General features: G+C 52.9%; 1 protein-coding gene across 1 annotated transcript; it reads left to right on the forward strand.

Annotated features, from left to right (window-relative positions):
* The first annotated feature begins 1,770 nt into the window (after window positions 1-1,770).
* Window positions 1,771-26,238, forward strand: ARHGEF5 (Rho guanine nucleotide exchange factor 5). The gene is made up of 15 exons (XM_080818757.1): window positions 1,771-1,854; window positions 8,506-11,668; window positions 12,240-12,297; window positions 12,717-12,781; window positions 12,985-13,238; window positions 16,033-16,193; window positions 16,715-16,867; window positions 17,104-17,233; window positions 17,504-17,578; window positions 18,027-18,116; window positions 19,253-19,410; window positions 20,008-20,169; window positions 21,649-21,719; window positions 23,325-23,429; window positions 24,118-26,238. Exons 2-15 carry the CDS (start codon window positions 8,518-8,520, stop codon window positions 24,273-24,275), a joined length of 4,791 nt encoding a protein of 1,596 aa, XP_080674883.1. The 5' UTR covers window positions 1,771-1,854; window positions 8,506-8,517; the 3' UTR covers window positions 24,276-26,238.
* Window positions 26,239-26,462: the final 224 nt, after the last annotated feature.

Consider the following 26,462-nt stretch of genomic DNA (forward strand, 5'->3'; position numbering starts at 1 on the left):
AGTGCAGAAGAGGAGGGATCTGCAAGCTCTGCCCAAGGATTAGTTTACTTACTTTGCTTTCTGCTAGAAATCAAGGGCCCCCTTGTGCCCTGGACTGTTTTCTCTCCTAGCCTAGAAAGAGAGAGGTTTTTTGATTTTTTGTTTTGTTTTGTTTTTAAAGATTTTATTTATTTATTTGACAGAGGGAGATCACAAGTAGGCAGGCAGAGAGAGGGGAAAGCAAGCTCCCCGCTGAGCAGAGAGCCCAGCGCAGGGCTGATCCCAGGACTCCGAGATCAGGACCTGAATCAAAGGCAGAGGCCCATCCCACTGAGCCACCCAGGTGGCCCGAAAGAAAGAGTTTTTTACCTTAAACTCTTTGATTTACCGCACTCCCCATTCTTACCCTCTCGCTGAGCTTAGGACACTTGCAAGGCCTGCAGGTACAGACCCGAACTCCTGATACTGCTTTCCTCACTGCTTCCCACACCTTAAGGCAGTAGCTTAGAGGCAGTGGGAGGTTGCTTAACTGTGTAGGGCTTAACCCTTCAGAGTAATAATGACCAAAGCAGCTCATTCTTTGAACACAGAGATGCTTCAGGACTTTCCCGGAGAAGATACCCTTCTACCTTAATGATAATCTATCCTAAAGTCTTCAAAATCCTAGTAGGCACACTAGGATCACTGGAGCAGCCAATGGGCACAGTAATCTGGACCTGGTCTAACGCACTCGATATTTGGGCTTATAGATCGTGGCATTCCCAAGAACAAAACAGCCCGAGAGCCTATTAAGACTCTACTTGGAAATCCCTGGAGTACGGAACCGGGCAGGGGGCGTGATCTGACTACAATGAACAGATCAGGAATCTGTGGCCCCCGAGGTGAGGGGTTCTCACAGTGTGGGGTTGTGCCACAGAACATCGTGGCTTTCTCTGGAGCCTATGGAGAGGCACAGAGCTAGACCCCCTCAAGCATGGCGCGGGAGACCAACAGCACCTAAGGCTTCCCTAGAAGAATCAGAAAAGAATACAAGCATGAGAAACACTCACTCAGGCCTGAGACCTAGACGCCTGAGTACAGACACGCGTCCCGGGAAGAATACAGAGGGAACGCACACCCTGGGGGGCATCATCGACCTGGATGAACTTTAACAAATGCAAAAGCAGACAGTCCGCGGAGGAAAGCACGGCCACGCTGGTTGAGAGGTGCGCGTTCCTGGGCCCTAAGAGATGGAGACAGGTGGGCATCAAGGGAGAGGGACGAACCGGGGGCCCGAAGACAAAGCGCACGAACACACAACCTCGGACGTCCGAGACCCGGAGCCGCCGAAGGGTGACCGCCCGCCGCGGGCAGATCGGCGGGGCCCAGGGGCGGGCTTCGGCGGCGACCCGAAGAAATCCCCGGAGAAGAAACACCCGGGCCGTCCGCGGAGACACGCGCGACTCACGAGGGGCCCCCTCGGTCCCCCCCGGGCCCCGCGCCCCGCCGTCCCGCCGCCGGCCCGGGCGCGCCCTACCCCGCGCGCCCCGCGCCGCTCTCCCCGCCGCGCCGCCGCCTGCGCCCCGCGCCCCGCGCCCCGCGCCCCGGGCCCCGCTCCCGGGCCGCCCGCCACTTCCCAGCGCTGACGCGGGAGCCTCCTCCACACCAATGGGGCTCGGGCGCCGCCGGGCCCTGCCCCTCCCCCAGGAAGGTGTGTCCCCGGTTTCCACACCTGAAACTTCCGAGGAGAGTCAGATCCCGCCCTCCCGGCCGGGCGGGGAGGGGCGGGCCGCGGGTGGGGCGGCTGGGGCGGCCGGGCCTGCGCTGGGGACGGCCGGCCGGCGCCGGGGACCCGGAGGGGACTCTCGGGCCGAGACAGCATGTGACGCTGCCCAGGTGGGTGCCCTCCTCCCCCGCGGCCCGTGGCTCCGGGCGGGCGGCGGTGGAGCCCCGGCGGAGGTGAGGGAGGGCCGGGAAGGACGGGAATCCGGGCCTTCGCCCTGCGGCCAGCCCCGGCCCGGGGTCGCGGGCCACGGGCTCCGGAAATGGGGGGCAGGGCAGGCAGGCAGAGTTGGGGTGTGCGGCTGAGGACCCTGGTCTGAAGAGGAGGGAGGCTGGAGGAAAGGCTCTTGCCTGAAAAACTTGCTTCCGGCCTGGTCCCCGCCTTGGAACTGGGCACCCTGCCCCCAGATGATCCCTGGGCCAATGGTCGGGGCTCTTCCTTCTGAGTCCCGGCTCTGGGGAAACCTAACCCCCAGAGTGAGATTACCTGAGACTCCCTTTGTGGCCGTATTCCCCATCGAGACGTGTTTTATGGTCCCTTTTCTTACCCAGGCCTGGGCCTGCTTCCTTCATTTACCTTCCTATGGATTTGCGTTCGGTGTCTAAGTACACGCCTCTCCCTGCTCGCCAAGGTGCCTGAACCCGTAAAAGTGACTCCTGCCCTGCCCCCGCCCTATTATCCCATATATTCGAAGAACTTCCAAAGCTTCTTGATAATGGTGACTTTGCATTCTGACGTTGGGGAGGTGGGAAGGGAACTCTCGGAGCCGGGAGTTGGGGTGGCGATGCTAGAACAGGGCTGGTTCTGAGCATCGCTTCCGGTCGCCCTCCAGCACGACTGTCCCAGGAAGGCTAGTCCTGATGCCAGTGGGTTTTCAGATCTCAGACCCTGTCCCCTTCCTGGATCTCGGATTCCCAAGACAGATGTGTTCTCCTGTCTACCTAGAAGTGAACTCTGGCCAGGACTCTCGTCAGGTTGAGGGGTGAGGGTGTGTCAGACAGACCAGGGAGAGAACTTTCTTTTCCACTTTCTTGCTTCCTTTGCTCCCCAACTTGCATTCCCTGGTCTTGCATCCTTGGTCAACTCCAGGAACCCCAGCTCCTAACTAGACAGCTCCAGATGGGGCCTCTTTCTCAGGCTTCCTGTTTTATCTACACCGGAGTGTGAAGAAGCTCCTGGCCTAGGCCCTAGCAAAGTGGGGATCATTTGTTAACAAATTTGGGTTGACGGCCACTGAAGCCATGTCTGTTGGGGGGGTTCTTGGGGACTGGGAAGGAGAAAGGGTGGAGGTATCAATTATAAGAGAGACTGTTTGACAGGATTGCCTGTTAGTATCCTAGTGGGGAAGAGAGAGAAGTCAGGACATACGAAGGGGAGTCCCTCACCAAAAACTAATGATGTACTGTGTGTTGGCTAATTCAATTTAAGTTAAAAAAAAAAAAAAACACAGTAATTCTAAATATAGTCAGGAGTCGTCCTATGTTAGGGGTCCCCAATGTGTATGGCTTCCCATAACGTCGTCTGTCTGAGGTTGACTATAACCACATTAAGCATGGCGCCTGTAGAATAGACAGGAACTTGTCATTCGTGGTGTCTGGAGTGGTCAGTCACTGTGCGGTGTGGACAAGAATGGGGTCACACACGGGATCATGGGTTGAACAGGATCAAAGTTGCTCAAGTGTCAGTCGTGTAGACTCAAACAGGTGACTTACTGCATCTGGTGTAGACAGGGATGAGTCACTCTGTCTGTGGAGTGCACAGGAGCTGGTCGTTTATAGTGTCTGTAAGGTGGACCCAGAACAAGGTCACCTCAGGGTCTCTGTTAGGGACACAAAGAGGTCGGTTGCTCATACTCGCGTTATCTCTGGGAGTGGCACCAGGGCCACGGATGGGTATGTGGGGCATCCACTGGCATTGATGTTCGGGGTCAGCCAATGGGGTCTACCAGGCAGTGGATAATGTGGTATTTTCAGACATGAGGGAACAGATAAGAGATGTTTATTACAGTTTTTGCTGGTTTGGTGGAGCTTTCCTCAAGTGGGTAGAACGCAGGTGTTAGCAGTTAGTGGTCCAGAAAGCTGCTCTCGTTTTCCTATCTTTGTAATATAATGTCAAACAGTGAATAAAGGCATACATCCATATGGTGGTCCTATGCTCTAACTCAGGAGAACATTTTGATTTGGTAGATATTTACCAAACATGAGCAGCAGTATAAGCAAGAGTGTGAATTCAGTCGCATTGTAAGTTCAAGAGTATGGTAGTGATTTTTGGTGTCAGTCAGAATATTTGAACCCGACGCTGCTAGAAAATCCAGGAAGCACGCTCCTCAAAAAAACACATGGTGCTCAACACAGGTTCGAAGAACAAGTAGTGTGACGGGGAGGAGAGGATATCTTTGAAATACAGTTGTCTGTCTGGTGATTAGAAATGGCCAAGAGCTCAGGTCTTGGAGGCTCCCAAGGAGATGCTGAGCTCTGTCACACGCTGTATTCATAGAGTGACTTGGGGCTTGAAAGTAGTGGCATGTGGACAGGGTCAGCAGATGCAAAATGTTTCTGGTCCGGAGGAAGGCCGGATCACCACAGTGCCATGCCCCGTCTTTGCCTGTGCCCAGATAAATAGTGAGTAGTCACCCCTGGTGGAGAAGGAGATGAGGAGGGTAACGGGCACATGGGTAATGCAGAAAGGCTCGCTCCTGACGCCTCTATGCGCGGAACCACGTTTGCAGCTTTCCTTGAGCTCTCTCACCTTGTAGCTTGGTCATGCCTGATTGCGGTCAGATCAGGACAGGATCAGGTACAGGGGCCATAGGCTATGTTCTTCCTTTGTGGTAAATGGTGGCTGATCTGGTGACCTCCACTATTTCCAGATGGATAAAGGCAGTGGTAGAAATAGTGTCCGTGGGCATGTAGGGGACAGACGTGCGTGGCGTAACCCAGTCGGAACCGAGGATACCCACATACCCCAGGGCGCGTGGAGATACGGGCTGAAGAGAGCAGCAGACGCTCACGTGTTTAGGGGCCACTAGATTCGAGGACTTGAGCGTGTACTTGGGGGCAGGGCCAGCACAATACAGATATGGGTGAGGAGAGACTTCAGGTGAAGTCACGCAGCCTCCTTAGGTAGGAGCCAAGTTTCAGAAAGTGTTTATGGTGAGCAACTGTAGTATTTACTGTGCGGTTGAGAGAACAGGGTCATGTCACAGTATCATCTCGTGATTATAGTGTTTTGCACTTGGGGCTAGAAATAGGGAGTGAATCACGCACTGTTTCAGATAACTGGAAAAGGACACAAAAGTCCTTCCACACAAGTGTGCTTACGTTAGACGCGACTCTTTGCCCCATATAGATGGTATCTGTGTCTGTGGGGTGGCCAGGAACTTGTCACACACTGCCTCTGCAGGGTGGCTAGGGACCTGTCTGTTTGGTTATGTCAGGCTCTGTTGCATGGGAGCAGCAAGGGTGGCTTACTGTGTGTGTGTGTGTGTGTGTGTGTGCACGTGTGTGCATGCGTGGGTGTGCTTGGGTGCTCGTGCAAGCATGCTTGTGTGAAGGTGTATGCTTGTGCATTTTGGGGGGTGGGCCTCCATGTTAAGCCCAGAGAAGACAAGAGAAATATGTGGGTCAGGGGGGCAGCTTGGGTTCCACAGGTCCCCCGGGATCTTCTCTAGGCCAGTGACCTGCCGGCTTCTCGCAGCCGGGCTCCTGGTGTCCTATAGTAGACGTCCATCAGGAGACTTCGGTTTGAGCTCACCTGTACCATTTGCTTAAGACGTTTGAGCAAGGGTCTAGGTTATGGGACCTCCGGTTTCCCCGTCTGTAAGGGAGGCAGAGCTTCTTGTGTGTCTCTGAATGACCTTCCTGCTCGTAAATCCTCTATTTCTCTTTTATACTTTCTCTCTCCTCAACAGTAATTACAATCCCTAACACTTCTGTGACCCTCGAAGTTAACAGTGTACTTTTTAATGTTACCTAGTCTTCATTAGAAATCCTTGCAAAGAAGGAATTTAAACCCCTGGTAAAGGTAAGAAAATGGGTGTCCACATAAATTAAATGATTCCTACAATCGTCTAAAATGACAATGAGCAAAATTCACAAGATACATACAAGGCAGAAGTAAAAATTGAGCAACATGCTTTGAACTCTTCTTTCCTTCTGCATTCATGCGATAAATCTTTGGGGAGGACAAAGTCAGCTGCAGGCAAGGAGACTGAGCAGTTAACATGGCAGCCTTTGTGCTCTCATGAAGCTCACGCTCTAGCCTGGAAAACAGACATTAAATGTGTAATTACAAGTGCAGTGAGTGTGAGAGAAGCAAAGGGTGCGCTGGGCCAGAAAAGGATTCCAGGCTGAGGGGCAGCACACATGGAGGCCCACAGCGCAGGCACGGGGGGGGGGGGGGGCTGCTGACCGCTGTTGAGGCCCCTGCGGGGGAAGGCAGAGGTCAGGCGCGGAGGGCATGGAACCCAGACTGAATATTTGGGTTTCATCCCAGTCATCGTCAGAGGCTGCTGAGAATTTAAACTAGAAGTGAGGCACGGAAGCATCACTCCCATGCCGAGCAGAGAGTACCGTGGTTTTAGGGCAAGAGGAGCTGCGTGGAGGCCAGTGGCCAGGCTGGGCCCCGGCTGCAGTGCAGGCCACTGCAGTGGGCAGGAAAGCGCACCAGGGGCTAGCAGTGTGGATGCAGAGAAGGGGCCAGACTCAAGGGATAAGGAGGAGGTGCGTTCAACGGGACTTGGCAGCAGGTTCAGTCTGGGGAAGGTGGGCCAGGAGGGAAGCAAGGCTTTTGTTCCATCATTGAAAAGCATGTATTGAGGGATGCCTGGGTGGCTCAGTCAGCTCAGGTCATGATCCCAGGGTCCTGGGATCGAGTCCCGCATCAGGCTCCTTGCTCAGCAGAAAGCCTGCTTCTCCTCCTGCCTCCTCTGCCTGTCGCTTCCCCGACTTGTGCTCTGTCTCTCTCTCTGACAGAGGAAGAAAGAAAACTTTAAAAAATAAAAAAAAATGAAAAGCATGTAGTGAACTCTGAGTATGGGCCAGGTATGGTGCTAGGTGCAGACAGTCGAGCACGATGGATGTTGATCTGGTGAAGCTTACCGCTATTGTTGGGGATAGATGATAACTCGAAATACACATGTAATTGTAATTGTATAAATGTTGCGGAAGAGAAGTGATGTGAATGAGCGCTGGTGAGTCTACGGAGAGGAGTGCAGTCCCCTGGTCAGAGGCCTGGAGAAACTTACGGAGCTAAACCAGGAATGTGTGGTCTCACGGATAGAAAGGAGGAGTATCTCTAAAAGGCAGTGGTGTCAGACTCCGACAAGAGCCACCACACTAAGTGTCCTCTGGTGTCAACATGGGCGATGGTAGGGGAGGTGGGCAGCGTGGTGCCTGGTGAAGGAGGAGTGGAGGCAGGTGAGATGCGCAGAGGTGAGGACCTCAGTTCCTTCCACAGTTTAGGTGAGAAAGCCATGGCTATGCTTTAGTTGTGGGATGGTTCTGACAGAGAGGGGGATGGTGCGAGAAGAGAAAATCCATCACAGGAGGTGACGAAGAAGACAACAAGCTACAGAACACGGGATGGAAGGGGAGGGAGGGACACCTGTTGGGCCATCAAAGCAGGAAGAGGGAAAGAGTGAAACTCAGGGTGCTCTGAATTGCCAGGAACTGAAGTAGTTCCTCTCCTTGGGTTTCTAAATTCTTTGCAAGGTGGGAGATGATGTTTTCTGCTGGAAGTGAGAAGGCGGGTGGGAAGGTCAGATTTTTAAGAAGTGGTGGGAAGAGTTCACAAGGTTGTTGGAAGCAGGGGGGAGTAAGCTCGTGAGGGTAGCACCACGTCGTGGACCTGGCTGAGGGCGTAACTTCTGTGTCTACTACAGTTCTAGTCTGGTTAGTTATCATTCTACTTCACAACAGCTGCTTCTGTAAAAAATATTTTTTTATTTTCAAGATTTTGTTTGTTTGTGGGGGGGGAGGGGCAGAGGGAGAGGGAGAAGCAGACTCCCTGCTGAGCAGGAAACCCAACAGGGATTGGGGGGGGGGTCTCTCCGAGGACCCTGGGATCATGACCTGTGCCCTTACCGACTGAGCCACCCCGGCACACCTACAACAGCTGCTTCTGTAATGGAAGACAGAATTGCTCATTAGTTGCAAGGCGCTGCTGGATACTATGGAAAATAAGTTGAGTCAAATCCACAGGGAGATCACACTACCCTTTCGTGCCTCGGACACTGGCTACAGGGGCCAGGCCGATTTTAATGCCCTCGGCAGCCCGAGGAAGACCCCCCCACCTTGCTTCTCTGGGCTGTTGGATGTAGGGTGTGTCACTCACGGTGTCTGGCAGTTATACAGGACTGAGTCACGCTTGGTGTCCAGAGAGGAGACAGGGAGAGACAGTGTGACATCATACACTCTAGAGAGTAATGACCACTGGGAGTGCTCCCTGCTCTTTGACAACGGTCTTACGCTCTCATTTAATCATTTATTATCTGTCTCCTCCACAAGACAGCAGGCTCCACGAGGACACGGTCTTGGTCTGTCTGATTTACCGCCAAAGGCCCTGCCCTTAAGGAGGTCACCTGGTAAATATTTATTAGATGAATAAATCAGTGATACATTCCATAGAGGCTATCGCTGACTCTGTTGACAAAGAATGACTGGAAATGGGTCCAAGGAAATGTGCCACTCTTGCTCTCCGTGGTGTGTCCTTTTGATAGGTACAAGCGGAAAGGGTGATACAAACTGTGTTCTATTCCCCTCTAGGGCTCAGCCCTGATGGAGGCTGAGGAGCCCCAACATGGGGTCTCGACCCCCATCCCTGCCTTAGCGGAGCTCAGTGTTATCCCAGAAGCTCTCAGGAGAAGCCGTCAGGCCGCTGCCTTGGGGCCCGAAGCTCGGAAAGGCTGGGAGCCATCCTCCACGTGGGCAGAGGGACGAGGGCTCTCAGAGACCCAGCAGGGAGACTTAAGGGATGTGAAGAGCCGTGCGACCAAGAGCGTGACGTCTTTCCCCGAGGAAGCCCCTGCAGGTGCAGAGACCAGCCCGGAAGACTCCGTGGGCGAGATGGGGGATACCCCAGAGCGCCAGGAGCTGGTGCCTCAGAGCCCGACAGGTGGGGAGGCGAGGACGCCGGCTCCCTCAGAGCTCGGGGCCTGCCCTGTTCCAGATGAACATCTGGACGTGGTCCCAGGATCCAGTGAGCTGGGTGGTGGAGTGGAGATGGAATGTGGACCGGAACTCACATCTTCGACTGGGGAAACTGGACACGCGGAAGAGAAGGAGGAAGCTTTTCCAGACGCCTCTGCTCAGCCCAGATTTGGTCCTTCCTGTGAACGGCGCCCTGAAGAGACCCACCAGCCAGGGGACTCTGTCTGGCAGGGGGAAGAGCCGCAGCCCATGGCGGCACGAGAAGGTCCAGGGAGCGGGGGACCCATGTGCCTTCTGGGGGCCGAGGGGCTGGGGGAGCAGGGACTAGCAGAGGCGGGCTTCCTGGAGGAGGCAGCGGTCGGGGAGGGTGGGCGTTCAGGGGAGCAGGAACAGAAGGGGGAGCAGGTGGACGGTGCAGAGGGAGAACAAAGGCAAAAACAGGAGCAGGTGCAAGGTGACGCGATGCTTGCAAAACAAGGAGAAAGAACAGGGCTTTGTGGCGACTTGGAACGTCTACACTGTCGTGAGCGGGAGATGAAGACTCAGAGCTGGGGAGACCTGCAGCAGGGAGAGGAGGGGAAGAGGGGGTCCGGGGGGCCAAAGGAGAGCAGCATGGATGCCCAGAAAGAGGAGAGGCAAAGCTTGGTGGGGAGATCAGGGGAGGTAACTGGAAGGCAAGAAGGTCAAGGTCTTCAGCGGAAAGCGATGCTCGTGCAGGGCCAGGAGAAGGAGCCCGGGAACTGGGATAGGGACCCGCTGCGGGGAGAGGCCGGAGGGGGGAGTACAGAAGAGGGGGAAGCATGTGATGGTCCTTCCACACAGGCTCCGGTAGCCTCTGAGGTCTCTTCTCCCTGTGACTTGTTTCTAGACACCTGTCATCCCATGACCGGTGTTCCTGGGACTCAGAGGGAGCCTCGGGCCGAGGAACTATCCCCTGCGGCTCCAGCTCCTACACCGGAGTCAGGAGGATGGTCCTCGCAGCCTGTTTCTTTACCAGGCTCTTTCCCTACTGGGGAGTCACCTGATGTAGAAACAGCTCAGGATGGCCAGCAGGAGGGATCCGAGCTGGGGAAGGGGGCAGTGTTCAGCCAGGGGACTGAGCTGGTCTCTGCCGGTACATCGGCAGCTCCTCCAAGGACGCCCGGGTCAGCTCCTTCGAGTCCTGCCGACGTCTCCCCGAGCACAGCCACATCATCATCTGCCAGCCCCCCGGTTGCCTCTTCCAGGAGAGAATGCTCTCTTGCTGCACATTCTTCAGAAACCTCCAGAGCATCTCTTTGGACCAACAATGCATCTCACTGTGGGGCTTCTGAGACTCCCCCAGCTCCCCCCCGTGGCTTCCTGACTACAGAGGCCACCGTGGAAACATCCACCAGCTCCAACCGGGCCAACCCTCCGAGCCCCCTAGGCCACTCCACAGGGGCTTTCCAGCACCTAAGGAGCAACTCCTTTCCAGGCTCTCATAGGACAGAGCCAGCTCCGGACCTGCTGGGACTATCACTTTCCTTCTCCCATTCAGAGTTGCCCCAGAGGGCCCCCAAACCTGCCATCTATGGCTCTGTGATCCCAAGAAGGGACAGGAAAAGTGGCAGGGACTGCAGGATCATTCCAGAATCCCCTAGTTCATTATCTACTCTGGGGCAGGACTCTCAAGAATTCACCTCAAATCCAGAAAGATCCAGTAGTCCCTGTAGCACCCAGCCATGTGGCTCCCAACACACTTCAGCCTCTGCCCCGGAGTCTATTGCCTATGGCTCTTCCCCACCCCTTGTCTCTGTAGATGCGAGGATCCACGAACCTCTGCCCCCTCCTCCCCCAGAGAAGAGGCGTGTCCACCCCTCCGTGGTGGAGAGAGACAGCCATCTCCACACAGGAGTTCCCATGCTGAAGCGGTGTGGCCATCCTCTTCCTTTGGCCCCAGGTTCGGGGCTACATGGTCCCCCCAAAGGCCCACTTCCCCCAGTTCCTGACTCCCTTGTGGCAAGGCAGCACCGACCTCTGCCCTCTACCCCAGACACTCCCCACTCTGCTCAGACCTCCTCCTCCCGCAGGCTGAGATACAACAAGCCATTACCCCCAACCCCTGATTTGTCGCAGACCCACCATTCTGTTTCTTCTTCTTGTAGTCCAAGGACCTACAGGCCTCTACCCCCTGTCCCTATTATGGATCCTCCCACTGAACCACCCCCATTACCCCCGAAGTCCAGGGGGAGGAGTAGGAGCACTCAGGGAGAACTCATGAATGCAGGGGCTCAGGGCAAGCCAAGGCCTATTTGTCAAGAGCGGACAGTGTCCACTCCCCATTCTGTTGGACGTACCTCCTGGCCCCCAGCCATGGGCCGATCAGCAGACTCTTTGGCCCCCACCAGCAGGAGCAAAAGTGAAGGGTCCCCTGGCATGGCTTTCAGCAACGTGGCAACCCTTCTAAGTCCCTCTTCCCCAACCACACCCTGGAGTCTGGAGCTCCCGGGACCCACTTCGGAACCAGGACCCTCGGAAGAGTCTGAGGCCCCTGCCAGAGGATCTTTGAGGAGAGCAGCCCCTCGGGAAGGAGCCAATGGCCTGAGGAGGTTGGATGTGGGCCAGGCAAGGCCGTCGGCCAAACTCAGCCATCCCCATCTGGAGAAGGCGTCCAGCTGGCCCCACAGGCGGGACCCAGGGAGACCACCGGAGAGCAGCAGCGGGCAGGTTGTAGACCCTGGTGAGGGATCCAGTAAGCACAAGGGTTGGAACCGCCAAGGCCTGCGCCGACCTTCCATCTTGCCCGAGGGCTCTTCAGGTAAGCGACAAGCGAGGAGCATGGTGGCGCTCCTGTCAGACCAAGCTTTCTCCAGCTCTCAGCACCGCCCCCGTCTTCTGTCCCCAGGGCCTCTACTGTTCCTTCTGGTGGCTTCACTCATGCACATACCCAATGTCAGTACAGAGGGAAGCCCTCGAAAACCCCTCTGAGCGCCCTATAATGCTCTTCCGTTCCCTCCCCCTCTGTCTCTCTCACCCAGCCGCGGTGTCCTTTTACTGTGTATCTGTTTTTCCCAAGGTGGTTGTGGATGTCCCCCCTCTCCCCTCCATGACGCACACACTCTCCAGCTACCAACACCTGCCTGACGTCCTCCTTGTCGTAGAGAGGACATCCTCTTCTTGTCCAGTTCACATCTGATACCAGGGATGGGGACGCCCCTGGTAAAGTGGTGTCCTCGAGTGCCTTCTACTTCGGCACCGCTCCCCGGCACAGACTCCCAGTTAGCGCTTCTGTTCCCTCAGGTGCCTGCAATCTCCGGCTCTAGGTCTTACCTTCTTGGGCTCTGAATGTCCGTCTAAAATCTCAGTGACTTCCCCATCTCCATTTCCAGATGCAAGAGGTCCAGCCGTCGAAAAAGCGCTTGGCCCTTCAGACACCATTGTTTTTCGGTGAGTCGCCTTCTCTCCGGACAGACACGTTTGGACTGTCTTTGCTTAGGATCCTGAGATTCCCGTTAGTTGACAAGCATTTTGGGACACTGTGTCTTCCAGGGGCGGGGAGGGTAAGAGACATACACCAGGACTCCAGGGTAAGGGCATCCTTTCTCTGCCTGGCTGCCAGCGGGCTCTGACCCTCCCATCCTCCTAGGTTCTTTACCCACGAACTAAACCCCTGGTAAAGTGCAACATGACGTCTGAAACAGCTCCGAACTACCTCAGGGTGGGTCAGGCCGCAGCTTGCCTCCCGAGGGGATTCGACCCTCACATCCCAGCACGTGGTCAGGGGTCAGGAGACTGTCTCATCTCTGCTCACCTGGGGCTTCTCTGCAGTGTCCAGCAAGCACCCAGAGCCCTCCTTGCCTCCACAGGGAGAAGAAACCAAAGGAGGTCATGGGAGGCTTCTCAAGACGCCGCTCGAAGCTCATCAACTCCTGTGAGTACCTTGAAACAGAAGTAGACCCATACGGCGCTTTGCCCCAGACTGGAGCTCCTGGCTGTCCTCAGCAAGGCTGTGATCTCTGCAGGGGGAGAGAGTCTCTGGGACAGTCAGAAGCAGCTCGGTGGCTTCTGTCTTCATGCCTCAGCCTCCCTGCCTCCCTGATTCTCTCCCTCTGCCGTGCTTCTGTGCCCCCGCAGCCCAGCTGCTGTACCAGGAGTACAGCGATGTGGTTCTGAACAAGGAGATTCAAAGCCAGCAGCGGTTGGACAGCCTGGGAGAGGCGACCGGGCCGGCCTCCCCCCGGCAGCCCCGGAGGACCCTGGTCTCCTCAGAGTCTTACCTGCAGCGCCTGTCCGTGGCCTCCAGCGGCTCCCTCTGGCAGGAAATCCCCGTGGTGCGCAACAGCACCGTGCTGCTCTCCATGACCCACGAAGACCAAAAACTACAGGAGGTACCCGGTGGGCAGGGGCCGGGCGGGGGCGGGGGGGGGCGCTATCGAGGGAGAGCAGAGTCTCCTCCGGATTTCCTCCTCGCTGCCACCGCCACCAGCAGGAGCAGGCTGTCCCCATCACACGCTCTGTGCCCGCCACAGCTGTCGCTCGTCTCCACTCGGGGCATCTGGACTGCTTTTGGGGTGTCAGCACTGGCCCTCCTCCCCCCATCCACGGGCGCTTCCTCCTACTGTTGCTGGCTGGGGCTCACACAAAGTGACCATGGCCTTGAGTCTGTTGGGAGGAATGTGGAATTGATCCCTTTGTGGCCGCTTCAGGCCGGACTCAAATTTCCCTCCTCAGCCAGGGTTCCACACTGCACTGAAGCTTTTCTCTTCCACCAAAGCGTGTATGTGAGTGGCTTTTTGCTGCGTCCCTTGCAGCTGTCCTGTGGCCCACTGGTCTCCTACAGGCTTTGGGACGACCATCAGCCTCGGCTCAGTCCGTACACCCAGTAACAAGACTGTAGTAGAGGCTGCTTGTCGGATGTTACAGGCTGTTACGTGGGTACCATTACTAGGTTTCACCTGGAGGGCTTCTCTTAATAATCCACCTGAAATGTGGGTTAGAACCCTCTTCCCGGGAAGACAACATGGCACCATGGACAGGCATCATGGAATCATGTGTACATACTGGGCTCTGGAATAAATGACCCGGTCGTGAGGCCCACTTTGCTGTTTGCTGGCTGTTTAACGTTGGCCTGATCACTTGATCTTTCTAACCTTCTGCTTTCTCATCTGTAAAACTGGGTCGCAAAAAGGGTGAGTGCCTAGTGCCTAGCAATCACTCCGAGAATGTTCACTGCCGTACTGTAATTTCAAGTCAGGTCCCGCTGGGTCTGAATCCTGGCTTCAGCATTTGCAGGCCGTGTTCCTTCAGGCAAGTCATAGAACCACCAAACCTCAGTTTCCTTGTCTAAAGCTTGAGGATAATGTGTATCTTTCAGGATTGCTGTGTGGTTTAAGTGAAGTATCCGTACCTAGCTTTTAGCATGCTGTACTAGTTTGGTGCATCTTCATGCCGTGTTCTCCCCCTTTCAGAGGTGGGAAGGAGTCAGGTGTTGGCCAGAAGGGCTTATGGATGAACAAAGCAGACAGAGGCCGCTATAAATGTTTAGGTTTTTTTGGAAGCTCAGACTTGGGGGCCTTATAATGCCCTCAGCTTTCAAGTACATGGGGGTTACGTAGAAAATCAGTGGCCTGCCCAGTACTTACGGGTCCAATGGCAGGAGACGATAGGAAGCCTCGCTCTCTGTCCACAGCTCCAGCACACGGAGAAGTCCCCCAGGCCTCCTGGGCCAGCCCTCGTCCGCTGTTCTGAGAAGACAGGCCTCTGTGCACATAGTCCTTCCATAAAACAGCATTGTGGGTGCACGAGCACAAGGTGCTTGCACCAGCTCCATTTCTTTTGACTGTCACCACATCTTTGTGACATGGGGGTCATTGTACCTACACAAAAAGACAAAAAACCTGAGGTTCGGTGAGGTTAGCTGAGCCACAGTCGTAGTGAATGTTGGAACCAGTATTCAGACGTAGCTTCTGTCCCCGTTCAGTGTTGTATGTGACGGTCATCAGCCAGGTGTGTGTGTGTCGTCTCTGTCTTTCCTGTCCCTGCATCTACCTCGAAGCCGTGCGCTCGGGTGGAGAGCCCCGAGCAGCCCCATGGAAGAGGGCGGGCCCGGGAGCCGTGGCGCCGCCTGCTGGAACCTCCACCTAAGTTCACAAGTGCTGGACCATCACCGTGAAGCCCCGCCGCACATCCCGTTCTCAGATCCCCTGCTTCCTCCCGTTTCTCCTCACGCCCCAAATGACCTTCACCCCCTAAATCCGTCCTTCCTTCAAACTTCCTCGGCTCAGTGAGTGAGCCCGCCATTCCCTCAGTTACCGAAATCCAGAACCAAGACATTAAATTGTGCCTCTGGCGGCTCGCTCAGGCCCCGTTTCCAGCAAAGAACCAAGTTCTTCAGATCTGCCTCCTAAGTAATTAGGAAGCTGGCCGCCTCCCCCACCCCCTCCCCCACCCCCATGGCCATTCAGACCCCCGTCTGTCACCTGCAATGATTGTGGCAGTTTCCTAACATGGCTCCCTTGCCCCTCTACGCCTCTCCACAAAGTGCTCAGAAATAACCTTTATAAAACCAGATCTGACCAAGTTATTTCCCTGCATGAATCCTCTTTTAATCTTCCGATCGCCTTACGTCCCAACCGTTTGCTTTCTTTACGCAGTCCTCCAGGCCTCTCCGTTCGCCTCCCCGGCTCCGTCTCCTGCCACTACTGTAGCGTAAATACTTGGTTCCAAAAACACTCCATTTATTTAAGCTTCTTGAAAGTATCCTTTTCTCTTACACCTGTAGGGGCTTGTACTCATTCTTCCCTCGGGCTCCAGTGCTCTTTCCTTATCCTCCCGGCACCGCGTTGGGCTCTGATGTGGCTGTGAGAGGAGGAGCGGTGTTCCCTCCTCTGCCCCTAGAACGTTATGCAGTGGCTCACGTACACCGGGGACTCGATACCTATTTTATTTTATTTTTTTAAAGACTTTATTTATTTATTTGACAGACAGAGATCACAAGTAGGCAGAGAGGCAGGTGAGGGGGCGGGGGAAGCAGGCTCCCTGCTGAGCAGAGAGCCCCACGCGGGACTCGATCCCAGGAGCCTGGGATCATGACCCAAGCGGAAGGCAGAGGCTTTAGCCCACTGAGCCACCCAGGTGGCCCTCGATGCTTATTTTAGATTAATCTCCTCTACAACTTCCCAGGCCAAATTTGAGCTGATCGTGTCAGAAGCCTCGTACCTACGCAGCCTGCACGTGGCCGTGGATCATTTCCAGCTGTCCGCCCCGCTGCGGGCCACGCTTTCCAACCAGGAATACCAGTGGCTCTTCTCTCGGCTACAGGATGTGCGTGACGTCAGCACCACGTGAGAGTCCTCTTCTCCCAGGCGCCGCTCCCTCGGCCTCCGTATCTTTAGCCTGAAAACCATCACTGGTGGTGGTGGTGGTGGTTCTGCTCTCTCGGCAGCCCTCTCACTGCTCCCTTCATGATTGCCAGTGCTGTGGGGATGGGGAGAGCAAGGACGAGGAGGGCGTGTGGGGGTGGACAGATCCATTCACGGATCAGCAGACGCACGGGACGTGCTTCCTAGGCTGCGGACGGGATGTCCTGTGGGCAGGCACTGCACGGAGATGGGCTGTGGGAAACGTAAAGACCAGAAAGCCAGAAAAATCCAAAGAAGAATAGGAAATGGACTGTAAGGATCAGAGGTTATATCGGGGCAAACTAGGGACTGCCCTGGACAGCAGGGGCGCAGAGCTAAGAACAGTCGGTAGAAGTTACCGACAAGTGGAAAGGAGGAGTCACCAACTCAAGGAGCAGCAGGGCTCAGCCGACTGCTCACGTGAGGCTCACAAGCCTCAGGCGACTTGTGTCAATGCTGCGCAGGTTCCTTTCCGACCTGGAGGAGAACTTCGAGAGCAACATCTTCACCTTCCAAGTGTGTGATGTCGTCCTGAACCACGCTCCCAGTTTCCGCCGGGTCTACCTGCCTTACGTCACCAACCAGACCTACCAGGAACGGACCTTCCAAGGCCTGCTGTAAGACCTGATCCCCATCCGGTCCCCCTGTGGGCTCGGCCCCGAAACCTTGCCCCAAAACCCCCCAGCCCCAACCCTGAGTCGTGTTCCCATGCCTGCTCCGTGATCCCAACCCCGACCCACCTCTTAGACGCCCCCCGCCGCAGACATGCCCCTGCACGTCCGCTCCCCGTGCCTTCGCCGTGTCTCCAGTCCTCTCCGTGTCCCTCCTCACTCGAGGCTCGCTGCCCACACAGGACCAGCAACAGCAGTTTCCGAGAGGTCCTGGAGAAGCTGGAGAGCGACCCCGTCTGCCAGCGCCTTTCCCTCAAGTCCTTCCTGATCCTGCCTTTCCAGCGCATCACGCGTCTCAAGCTGCTGCTCCAGGTACCACGGGTCCCCCTCTGGGCCTCTCCCCTCCACCCGAAAGGGATAATCTCAGGGAGCCCCAAGGCACGGGCCTGGCCATTCTTTTGCCCCTTTCCCACACCCTGTGGACGATGCGTGCCCTCTCCCCACTGCCCACACCTCTCTTCCTCGGGGTGAATTTGCTGCAAAAAATGTGTTCCTAGACTTCGTTAGCCGACCCTGAATTTCCTCTTCCTGTTTTCTCGTCCCTTCTTTCCCTCTGGCTCCGGCCTACTGTTTGTTCTATAGAACATTCTGAAGAGAACACAGCCGGGCTCTTCCGAGGAGGCAGAGGCCACCAAGGCACATCATGCCCTGGAGGAGGTAAGCAGCCACCCCCACTCAGACCCCTTGACTGGCCTTCTCAGAGATTTCTTCTTCTGCGCGGTCCCATGACTCCAGAGAGCACAAGACCATGCTAATGGGATTGCTCAGCCACCTCAGGAGCCCACCAGACCTCCAGACACCTCTCCCCCAGCCCCCTCCCCACCTCCTTCCCACGCTGGGGACACTCCACACCAAGGGACTGTGCTCTCACTACCGCCATCCCCAGATTAAATCTTACATTCACTCCGCCCAGGAATGTCCTCGCAGGTCGTACAAGGTAGACCAGAGGCCTAGAACTTCAGTTGATGCTGCCTTCATGCCCTCCCAGCCTGCTGGGAAAAAACGGAGGCAGTCACAACCAACCTCCAGATTTCTTGGGGGGGACTCCAAGGTCACAGCCTCTAACGCAGAGCTCTTCTCTCTCCTCGCCCTGCTCGACTCTCAGCTGATCCGGGACTGCAATAACAACGTCCAGAGGATGCGACGGACGGAGGAGCTCATCTACCTGAGCCAGAAGATTGAGTTCGAATGCAAAGTGAGTGGGTCCCTTGCACCCCGATCTCACCTGCGAATCCTCACCTGAGCATCCCCCACGGGTCGCCCTCTAACGCCGAACCGTCGTTCTCACAGTGACCCGTGTCTGCCCTCACTCCTACATGCCTTCTCTTCTGTCCTGGTTCTGGGACACCCAAGTGTCTGCTTCAGTCTCCAGAGCACAGTATTAAGTGAAAAAGGATAAACACGGAACTGCGTGGATTATGGTGTATTATCTTCGGTGACAGAGTAGGAGGGTACAGATCTGTGTCTGTGTTTGCTTGTGTCTAATAGAGAAACTGTGAAGGATACATGGGAAATAAAGGACAGTGGTCACTTGAGGGGGGGGTTACCTGAGGGAAGAAAGTGCGTTTGGGAAGTGGGCAGGTGAGGGAGAACTGACCAGCGTAAACCTTCGTGAAGATACATTTAGTGCTTAAACCATTGAGTATTTTACCAAGTCTTCGCCTTGTCTAACCAAAGCAATACATATGAAATTAATTCCAAATACAGGGCCAAAATCTCCCATCGAAATACAATTGTAAAGAAACATTCCACATTCAGATTCCTCCTCAGAGCAGAGAACCGCCCTTGCTTCCCTTGAAGAGCCGGGAAGATCCCTGATGCACATGTTCATGGTCGCCCGGGACCCTTGTCTTCACCAGCGTCCGGTGCCCAGCAGACCCCACCTCGTTCTCCTTAGTCTCAATCCTACTACCCCCCAGTCTCCGGTCATAAGCAGAAAAGAACAGATGTCGGAACCGACCATGTCTGTTAACTTCTAAGACAGTCAGCTCCTGTTCCCTGCCTTACACCCTCGCATGCCCTAATGGGGGTCTCCCAGGCCCCGTTCAGTTCAGGCTTCCTGGGCTCTCTCATGGAGTCACCGTCTTGGGTTGAACCACAGGCACCTGCCATTTGCCTGCGCTGTGGACGCGGGAGCTGCACAGCAACAGACAGTGGCAGGCAGAGGGCTCCGAGGGAAACAGCGGTTGGGTGATGAGCAGGAAGGAGGACCCGGAAGAGGTGTCGGTGGTGGGACTCACGAGCAAGAGGCACGGTGGGGCGCGCAGGGCTGAGAAAGGCTCACGCTTGCCCTGTCCGTGACGTGGCCTTTTGTGTCTCCCCACGCTGCAGATATTCCCGCTCATTTCGCAGTCGCGCTGGCTGGTGAAGAGTGGAGAGCTGACCGCCCTGGAGTTCAGCCTCTCCCCGGGGCTGCGGAGGAAGCTGAACACGCGTCCCGTCCACCTGCATCTCTTCAACGACTGTCTGTTGCTGTCCCGGCCCCGAGAGTCAGTGGCCGGAACGGGAGGCCGGAGCACAAGAGGGGAACGGGATGAAGCAGGAGGGCAGGACTCGCAGGGACAGAGAAGGCTCGTGTTCCTAGAGGAGCCCTTCTCCGTGGCCCAGCCCGTGGAGTGCAGGTCATGGCCTAGAGAAGAGAAAGAAAGGGGATCCCACCAAATTCTGTCCCAAGATCGCATGGCAGGGCTTGTACTGCGTTACGGACACAGCAAAATGTAGCGAACGAGCTCACCACGTTCTCAAATCGGTTTATTTGGGCTAGACTCAGCCTTAGCATAGACGTTCTTAGCCAGTTCTGGATCCTAACTCTTTGGTCCTAAGGGCCTTGGAAAATGTATGTTGGTTCTGTCTCACCAACTCTTTAAAGTGGTGAAGGAGTCGTTGCAGTAGATGCGTGGTTGGCCAGATTGGTGACAGATCCCCGGGGCCTCTGGAGTGACCATCTTGGGAGCGAGGTAGCACCATCTCCTGGTGTTTGGGAGAATTCGCGAGCTGCAAAGGATAGGGATTTTGAATCCAGAGACGGGAGGGAGGATGAAGTGTAACAGTTACAGAACTGGGTTGACGAGCCTTGTGTTTTGCAGGGGTAGCCGGTTCCTGGTGTTCGACCATGCGCCCTTCTCCTCCATCCGAGGGGAAAAGTGTGAAATGAAGCTCCATGGACCTCACAAAAACCTCTTCCGACTCTTCCTGCTGCACAACGCACAGGGCACCCAGGCCGAGTTCCTCTTCAGCACCGAGACCCAGTGAGATGGGGCTAGGCAAAGGAGCCGGGAGGGAGGGCGGGAGGGAGGGCGGGTGGACACCCTGGGAAGGAGGTGGGGCCAGGGCAGAAAATGTGCCCAGAAAACAGCCACAGCACTGTTTATCCTATTCTGGACTGGAGGGCATCCATAGGGCACCCCAAACCCAAACTCTTAGAGCTAAGAGACAACTTGCAAGAGATGGGGTAGGAAAGGGTGCAAAGTTACTACCAAAGTTTAATATCTCTTTTATGCTGTTCATTCAAGAGTTACAAAGTCTGCAAGACAACAGAAAGGAGATGGGCTGGTATGGATTAACTAAAGGACGGAATTACTGATGTCCCCGAGTGATAAGTGTATAAGTGTATAAGCCAGAAAGTCTTCAGTCCCAAAGGCTGGTGGACATACATGTGAACAAGACAAGCACTGGGATGTCTTTAGCTCGCTTCGTTCCCACCTTCCAACCCAGTCCTCTGTTGAGCAGAAATCTGTAGTGTTGAGAACTTTGATATGCTCATCTTTTTAATAATGGTAATAATAATAAATACATTCACACAGAGATACATACATTTTGGAGAGTATTAAAGAATAATACCTATAAACCCTAGTACACTATACCTAAAATAATGAACAACTACAGCGCTATAACTACTATGGCTGCTGTAAGAGATACAAGAAGCCTCTTCTTTAAAAAGTTTGACATGACACCAAATGGTCCAAGGATCCTTGTGTTGTGGACACTTTTCAGTTTTGTCTCTTGGAAGTCCCCTCAGGGTAGAATCAACCATACCTGTCTTCACTTATGGAACACAGGGGCTGACATTAAGGGTTTGTATACAAAATGTCACCGAAATCAAGCAATCAGATACAGACTCGTGTTTATTTAGTGTTTTGGGCAGCATCTTCCTGGAATAGAATAGTGTCAGCTCTCAATTACTCTAGTGTGTTTGGAAGCAGAGCCTCACATAATACAAAATCCTTCAGATAATTACAAAATCAGTTTGGGTTATATTGCATGATGAAAAAAATAGCAGATACATTTCCCTGACCTAATTATGATTACAAAATAATTTTTATCTCTGAGATATTTGATGGAAAGGAGGTGGGCGATAGAGTATCGAGAATTACGCAAAGGGAAAGAGGGACTGTAAACTGAGATGAGCATTTTGCTCAGTACAAAATGGAAAACCTCATGTGTATAACTGACAGTTGACATTTCGTTGCCTCTTGAAAGGTGCGCCATTAGGAGGATAAGCTTAGGAAGAGAAGGAGAAAAGCAAAGGGTGATAAACACAGTAACACACAATTCAAGATCTCGTGTTCCCGAGCAAGCAAAGTCCCATCGGCTTTTGTTCTAGATGTCATTGAACTTGGCATTTTGGACAGACAGTTCTTTCCCACAGTCATTTCCCTTCCCCGTCTGGCCTTCACCCCGCACCCCCGAGCTGCCGTTGAGACATTGACTCCGCTTTGTTTCCTCAGAAGCGAAAAGCTTCGATGGATCTCAGCCTTGGCCATGCCCAGAGAGGAGTTGGACCTTCTGGAGTGTTACGGTGAGTGAAGGGATAAAAGGGAGAGGAAAATGGCTGGAAGTCACCTTCGGATGTAGGGGTTCAGGAGGCCGGGTGCTAACCCTGAGACTCCCACTTACTGCTTCTGTCCAGAGGTTTAGAGTGGAAGTCTGGCCCCTGGAGCTTAAGCCCCTGAGATGATCCACTTAAAACTCACCCCAATGGTACTGCCTCCTCCTCAATATACTTCCTCTCTTGGGCAATAATTTGCTCTTTTTTCAACATTTGTCCCCATAAGTCTATCCTGCTAGATGTCACCTGCTTAAAGGTCTTGGGGAAATATGGGGGAAAAGTAGGGCTGGAGTGGGAGTTGTGGGAGAACAGCAACCTAGATTTGTCTTAACCACGCCGTCCCCTGTACAGACTGACCTGAGACCACTGCCCGCAGCCCAGGCTTCCAGGTACCCCCCAGGTAGCCATAGACGCACACATATTACGAATGTGTCTTGCATTCATGCGAAGCCTGGATTTCCGGCTCTCACCTAAGCCCCACAGTTGTCCTCCAGCAAGAATTCCCTAATTGCTATCCAGAGAGGAACCGAACTCAAAGGAACATGGGTAACTCCAAAGAACAAAGCAAATACAAGGAACCTTGGAAAAGGAAGTAGGAGAACCAGGCTGCAAACCGAGTCTTACTAACTTGTTTGTTCCCTGACCAGCCTGCTGGCCCTCTGCTCCCCAGTTGGAAGGAAGGCGAGAAGATGATGCTTCCTCCTTCGCTGTTGTCTCATAAATGGCAGAAGGAGATAAGCTTTAGAAAAAGAAGTACTGATAAAAACGTAGTGTTCTGTTTGTTTTCTGAGGGAACCAGCGAAGTGTGGTAATGTAGAAAGAGTGATACACCCACGGGAGCTGGGATGCTTGTGGGTCAGGCGTCCTCTGAGGCTTGTTATCTTGAACTTTAAAACTGTGGAAATTTCCTCTGGCTCACAAAAATGTTGAGAAAGAGAAAATCCAGAATTTCCTGAGGAATCATCTTGACCAATCCCGTCCCTTACAAGGGAGGAAACGGAAGCTGAAGGGGATTAAGGTCATACCTGGAGGGCATACCTGGAGCCCAGGGTTGCCTCTCTTCCAGTCCCGCATCCGGTACGGGAAGGAAATGAAGACTGAGTCACAGAGTCAGATTTTACAGTCTCAGATTTTACAGTCTCTTTGGGGAGACAGAACACAAACACAAAGCAGCTGGATAAGTGGTAAATGGGTTTGGCCTGGACGATTACTTTCAAAGGAATTCAGAATCCATTGAGGACTAGAGTCACGGGAAGTTACAGAAGGAGGACGGTCTTCCGCAGAATTTGAGTATTCATGATAATGAGTCACTGAAGGTGGTCACAAGCGTATTTCTCAATTCATCTTCCTCGGAGAAATAGAATTTTGGATTCATTTCTGTTTCGGTATTTCCATTTCCTTTTGGACTATTTTGTTTCCTGGTAGAGGATGAAGATTTTTGCAATTGCCTCATTTGTCTAACTTTCTAAAGCCTGAACACCCTCTCTCCTGAGTCCTCCCACCCCCTTGTAATCCCCCTCAGGGCTCCGGTCACTTGCCTTTCCTAATTTATCTTCACACTCTTCTCTTCCAAAGACTCGCCCCAAGTACAGTGCCTTCGGGCCTACAAACCCCGAGAGAACGACGAGTTGGCGCTAGAGAAGGCAGACGTGGTGATGGTGACTCAGCAGAGCAGCGATGGTAAGAGGGAGAATCCGTGAGCAAGCTGGCCGGTGGAGGCGGGATACTCTAGGTAGAGGTGTTTGTTTCCTACATAACAAAGTACCACAAAGGGGGTGCCTTAAAACAATAGAATGTATTCTCTCATGGTTCTAGAAGCCAGAAATCCAAAATCAGATTGTTGCCAGGGCCATGTTCTCTCGGACATCTCTTCGGGAGAGATGTCTCTTCTAGCTTCTGGTGGCCCCAGGTGTTCTTGGCTTGTGGTAGCCTAACTCCAGTCACTACCTCTTTCTTCCCCTTTCTTCCCAAATTTCCCTCTTTTTAATAAGGATACCAGTTATATGGGATTAAGGCCCACTTTACTCAAGTGTGACCTCACCTTAACTTTACTAATTACACCTGCAAAAACCCTATTCCCAAATAAGGCCACATTCTGAGGCACTTGCGGTTAAAACATCAATATATATTTTGTGGGAACAGAGTTCAACCCACAAGAGTGGAGAAGGCCCAAGAGTAGGCAGCTGTAGACCTTGTCAGACCTAGAACAGCCAGTGTTAACACACAGGGAGGCTGGATTTCCCATGCCCCGGGCTTTCCAGTCCTTTCAGCCTTGCCATTCAGAAAAGCTTTAGGGAAGGAGATTAGGGGCAGGTTATTATGGGTCGGTCCTGGATAATTCTTCTTCCCACCTACCCTGTGCCCCTAGGCTGGCTGGAGGGTATGCGACTCTCAGATGGGGAGCGAGGCTGGTTCCCTGTGCAGCAAGTGGAGTTCATTTCCAACCCAGAGGTCCGAGCACGGAACCTGAAGGAAGCCCACCGAGTCAAGACTGCCAAACTGCAGCTGGTAGAACAGCAGACCTAGTTGTTTTCTCGGAGGAATTCCCTGAACGTAAGGACAAGATGTTCCTGGAAGGGGCTGGCCCTAGAACCCTGCAACAGAGGCCTTCTGGGGACCAAGAAGTAGACCTTCTGAAAACTCGAGGACAAAATGCAGCTACCAGTCACTAGTCCCAAACCTCCTTTCTGTGCTTTGTGCTTGGTGGAGGGATTTTGAGGGACTTTGCACTGGACTCTGAGAACCTTTTCTCATAAGAAAAGGGACAAATGGGGCCTAAGCCAAGGAACTTTACCTCTACTACCATATAGTACTTAAACATTCTCTGTTTCCAGAGTGCAGATTCAGGACTGACGAAAGTTTCCATCGTGGCTACAAGTTAAACAGAATCTGACCTCACTCCACTGGACGGAGATGTTTAAGGGGGATTAGCACATCAGATGAGAGGGTCATCCTTGTCACCTCTAAGGTATCTTCCAACTCAAGAGATTTTCCATAATTATTGGTGTGAGGTCAGGGCATGCATCTCTGGGATCTATGTCTGTTGGTGGCAATGTGAGGGTAGTACTCTCTCACTCTAATAAACCTGGCACTTCTCTGAGTGTTTTCTTCTCAGACTCCTGAACACTGAGCAAATGACAGAACATGGGATCCCATGAAGATTCCAGGCCACTTGATTTAGGTGCCATGAAAGACCAAGATGGTGCCTAGGTCACAGCAGATGCCGACTCTTGCTTTATGACTTCCAAGAGTTTGGGCAGCTTTTCTGTTTGTTTTGGCCTCAGAGGTTGTATAAGGACTTAGAAGGAACTGATGAGTGATGAAAATCCCATTCAAACCTTCTTTTTTATTGAACCCGTAAGTTAAGTCATAGGTTAGTTGGAGTGGATTTGGAAATTCTACTCAGACATTCATGGTTTTATATTTTGGCTTGAATTATGGTGAAGGTATCTTCCCAGCTGTTTCACCCTCTTTGTGAAAAGCAGTGTGTGTAATGGAAGAGTCCTAGAACCCAAGTCAAGAGACCACTTTCAGTTACTGCGCTGCCATGATTCAGCCTGTCCATCCATGTCTCAGTTTCCTTAAATGCAAAAGACAGGATTGGACCAAGTAACCTCAAAGTCCTATCCAACTTTGCCAAATAAGATGAGAATCTTATTATCTCCTATTGGATTGTCTTTCTCAGTTGAAGAGCGTCACTCTATGTTATTTCTCATGTAGAGACCTCATACAGCCATAGAGTAGTCATCTTTTAAGCTGGATCGTTGTAGTCCTTCCCTGGATATTCTACTGCTCTGTCTCATTTTTAGGAAGCTCAGAAGTAGAATTGCATTGCAGCTTTGTGCAGAGGTAAAAATAATACGATAAACTTTGTCCTGTACCCAATTAATGATGATACCGCACGATAGTATCACATTTGATAACACATTCTGTTCTTTATCCATCCTAAAATGTAAACTAGCTTGCTTCATTCTTAGGAAAGTTCTCACTATGTAACTGGGATGGGACTAATATTCATTTATCCTAAACAGGTTGACCTACCAAAAAATCTAAAATAGGGATGGTTTTAGAGAAGTTCAGTTGAAGTTTTCACTATTTTCATAAAGCCAGCTTTTTATTATTAATAATTGATATAATAATATGTACATATTGTATTAATAGCAATAACAATTAATATAATCCTAATTATTTGTTCAAACCAGTATTTGAATACTGGCCATATGGCTCAAACAGAGTTGTATCCAACCTTACATTTTATAGGCAAATTCTCCCTTATTTTCCCAAAGGGGTAAAATGTCAACTTACGAATGATACACAGGCAAATCATTTTTTGGTTGAATGACTGCTTCTTTGTGTGAAGTTGCTAAGGCTTTCTGAGTGCCTTTGAAGCTGACATCTGTAACACTAAAACTGTCTTTAGATATTTAATATGTATTCATTTAATTGGGTTACCCTAATCTGGGAGATTAAAAGTCAGTTGGTTGCGCCCTGTCTTTAGATCCTTGGTTTTAAAACAAAAGTGAAACAAACAAAAACTTAGACACGCGTCATCTCTCCTCAGTTGAATTACTAAAGTTCCTATACTTTGGGTTTTGGAGAACTATGTACAGGTCTACTTCTTTCTTCTATCTTCGGATTTTCAGAATTTAACTCAACTTATTCTTTAATTCTGATTGGCATCATTGTCTTAGAAACAGCAATTTCTTATCTGAG

Source organism: Martes martes (assembly GCF_963455335.1).
Source record: "Martes martes genome assembly, chromosome: 11".
NCBI lineage: Eukaryota > Metazoa > Chordata > Mammalia > Carnivora > Mustelidae > Martes > Martes martes.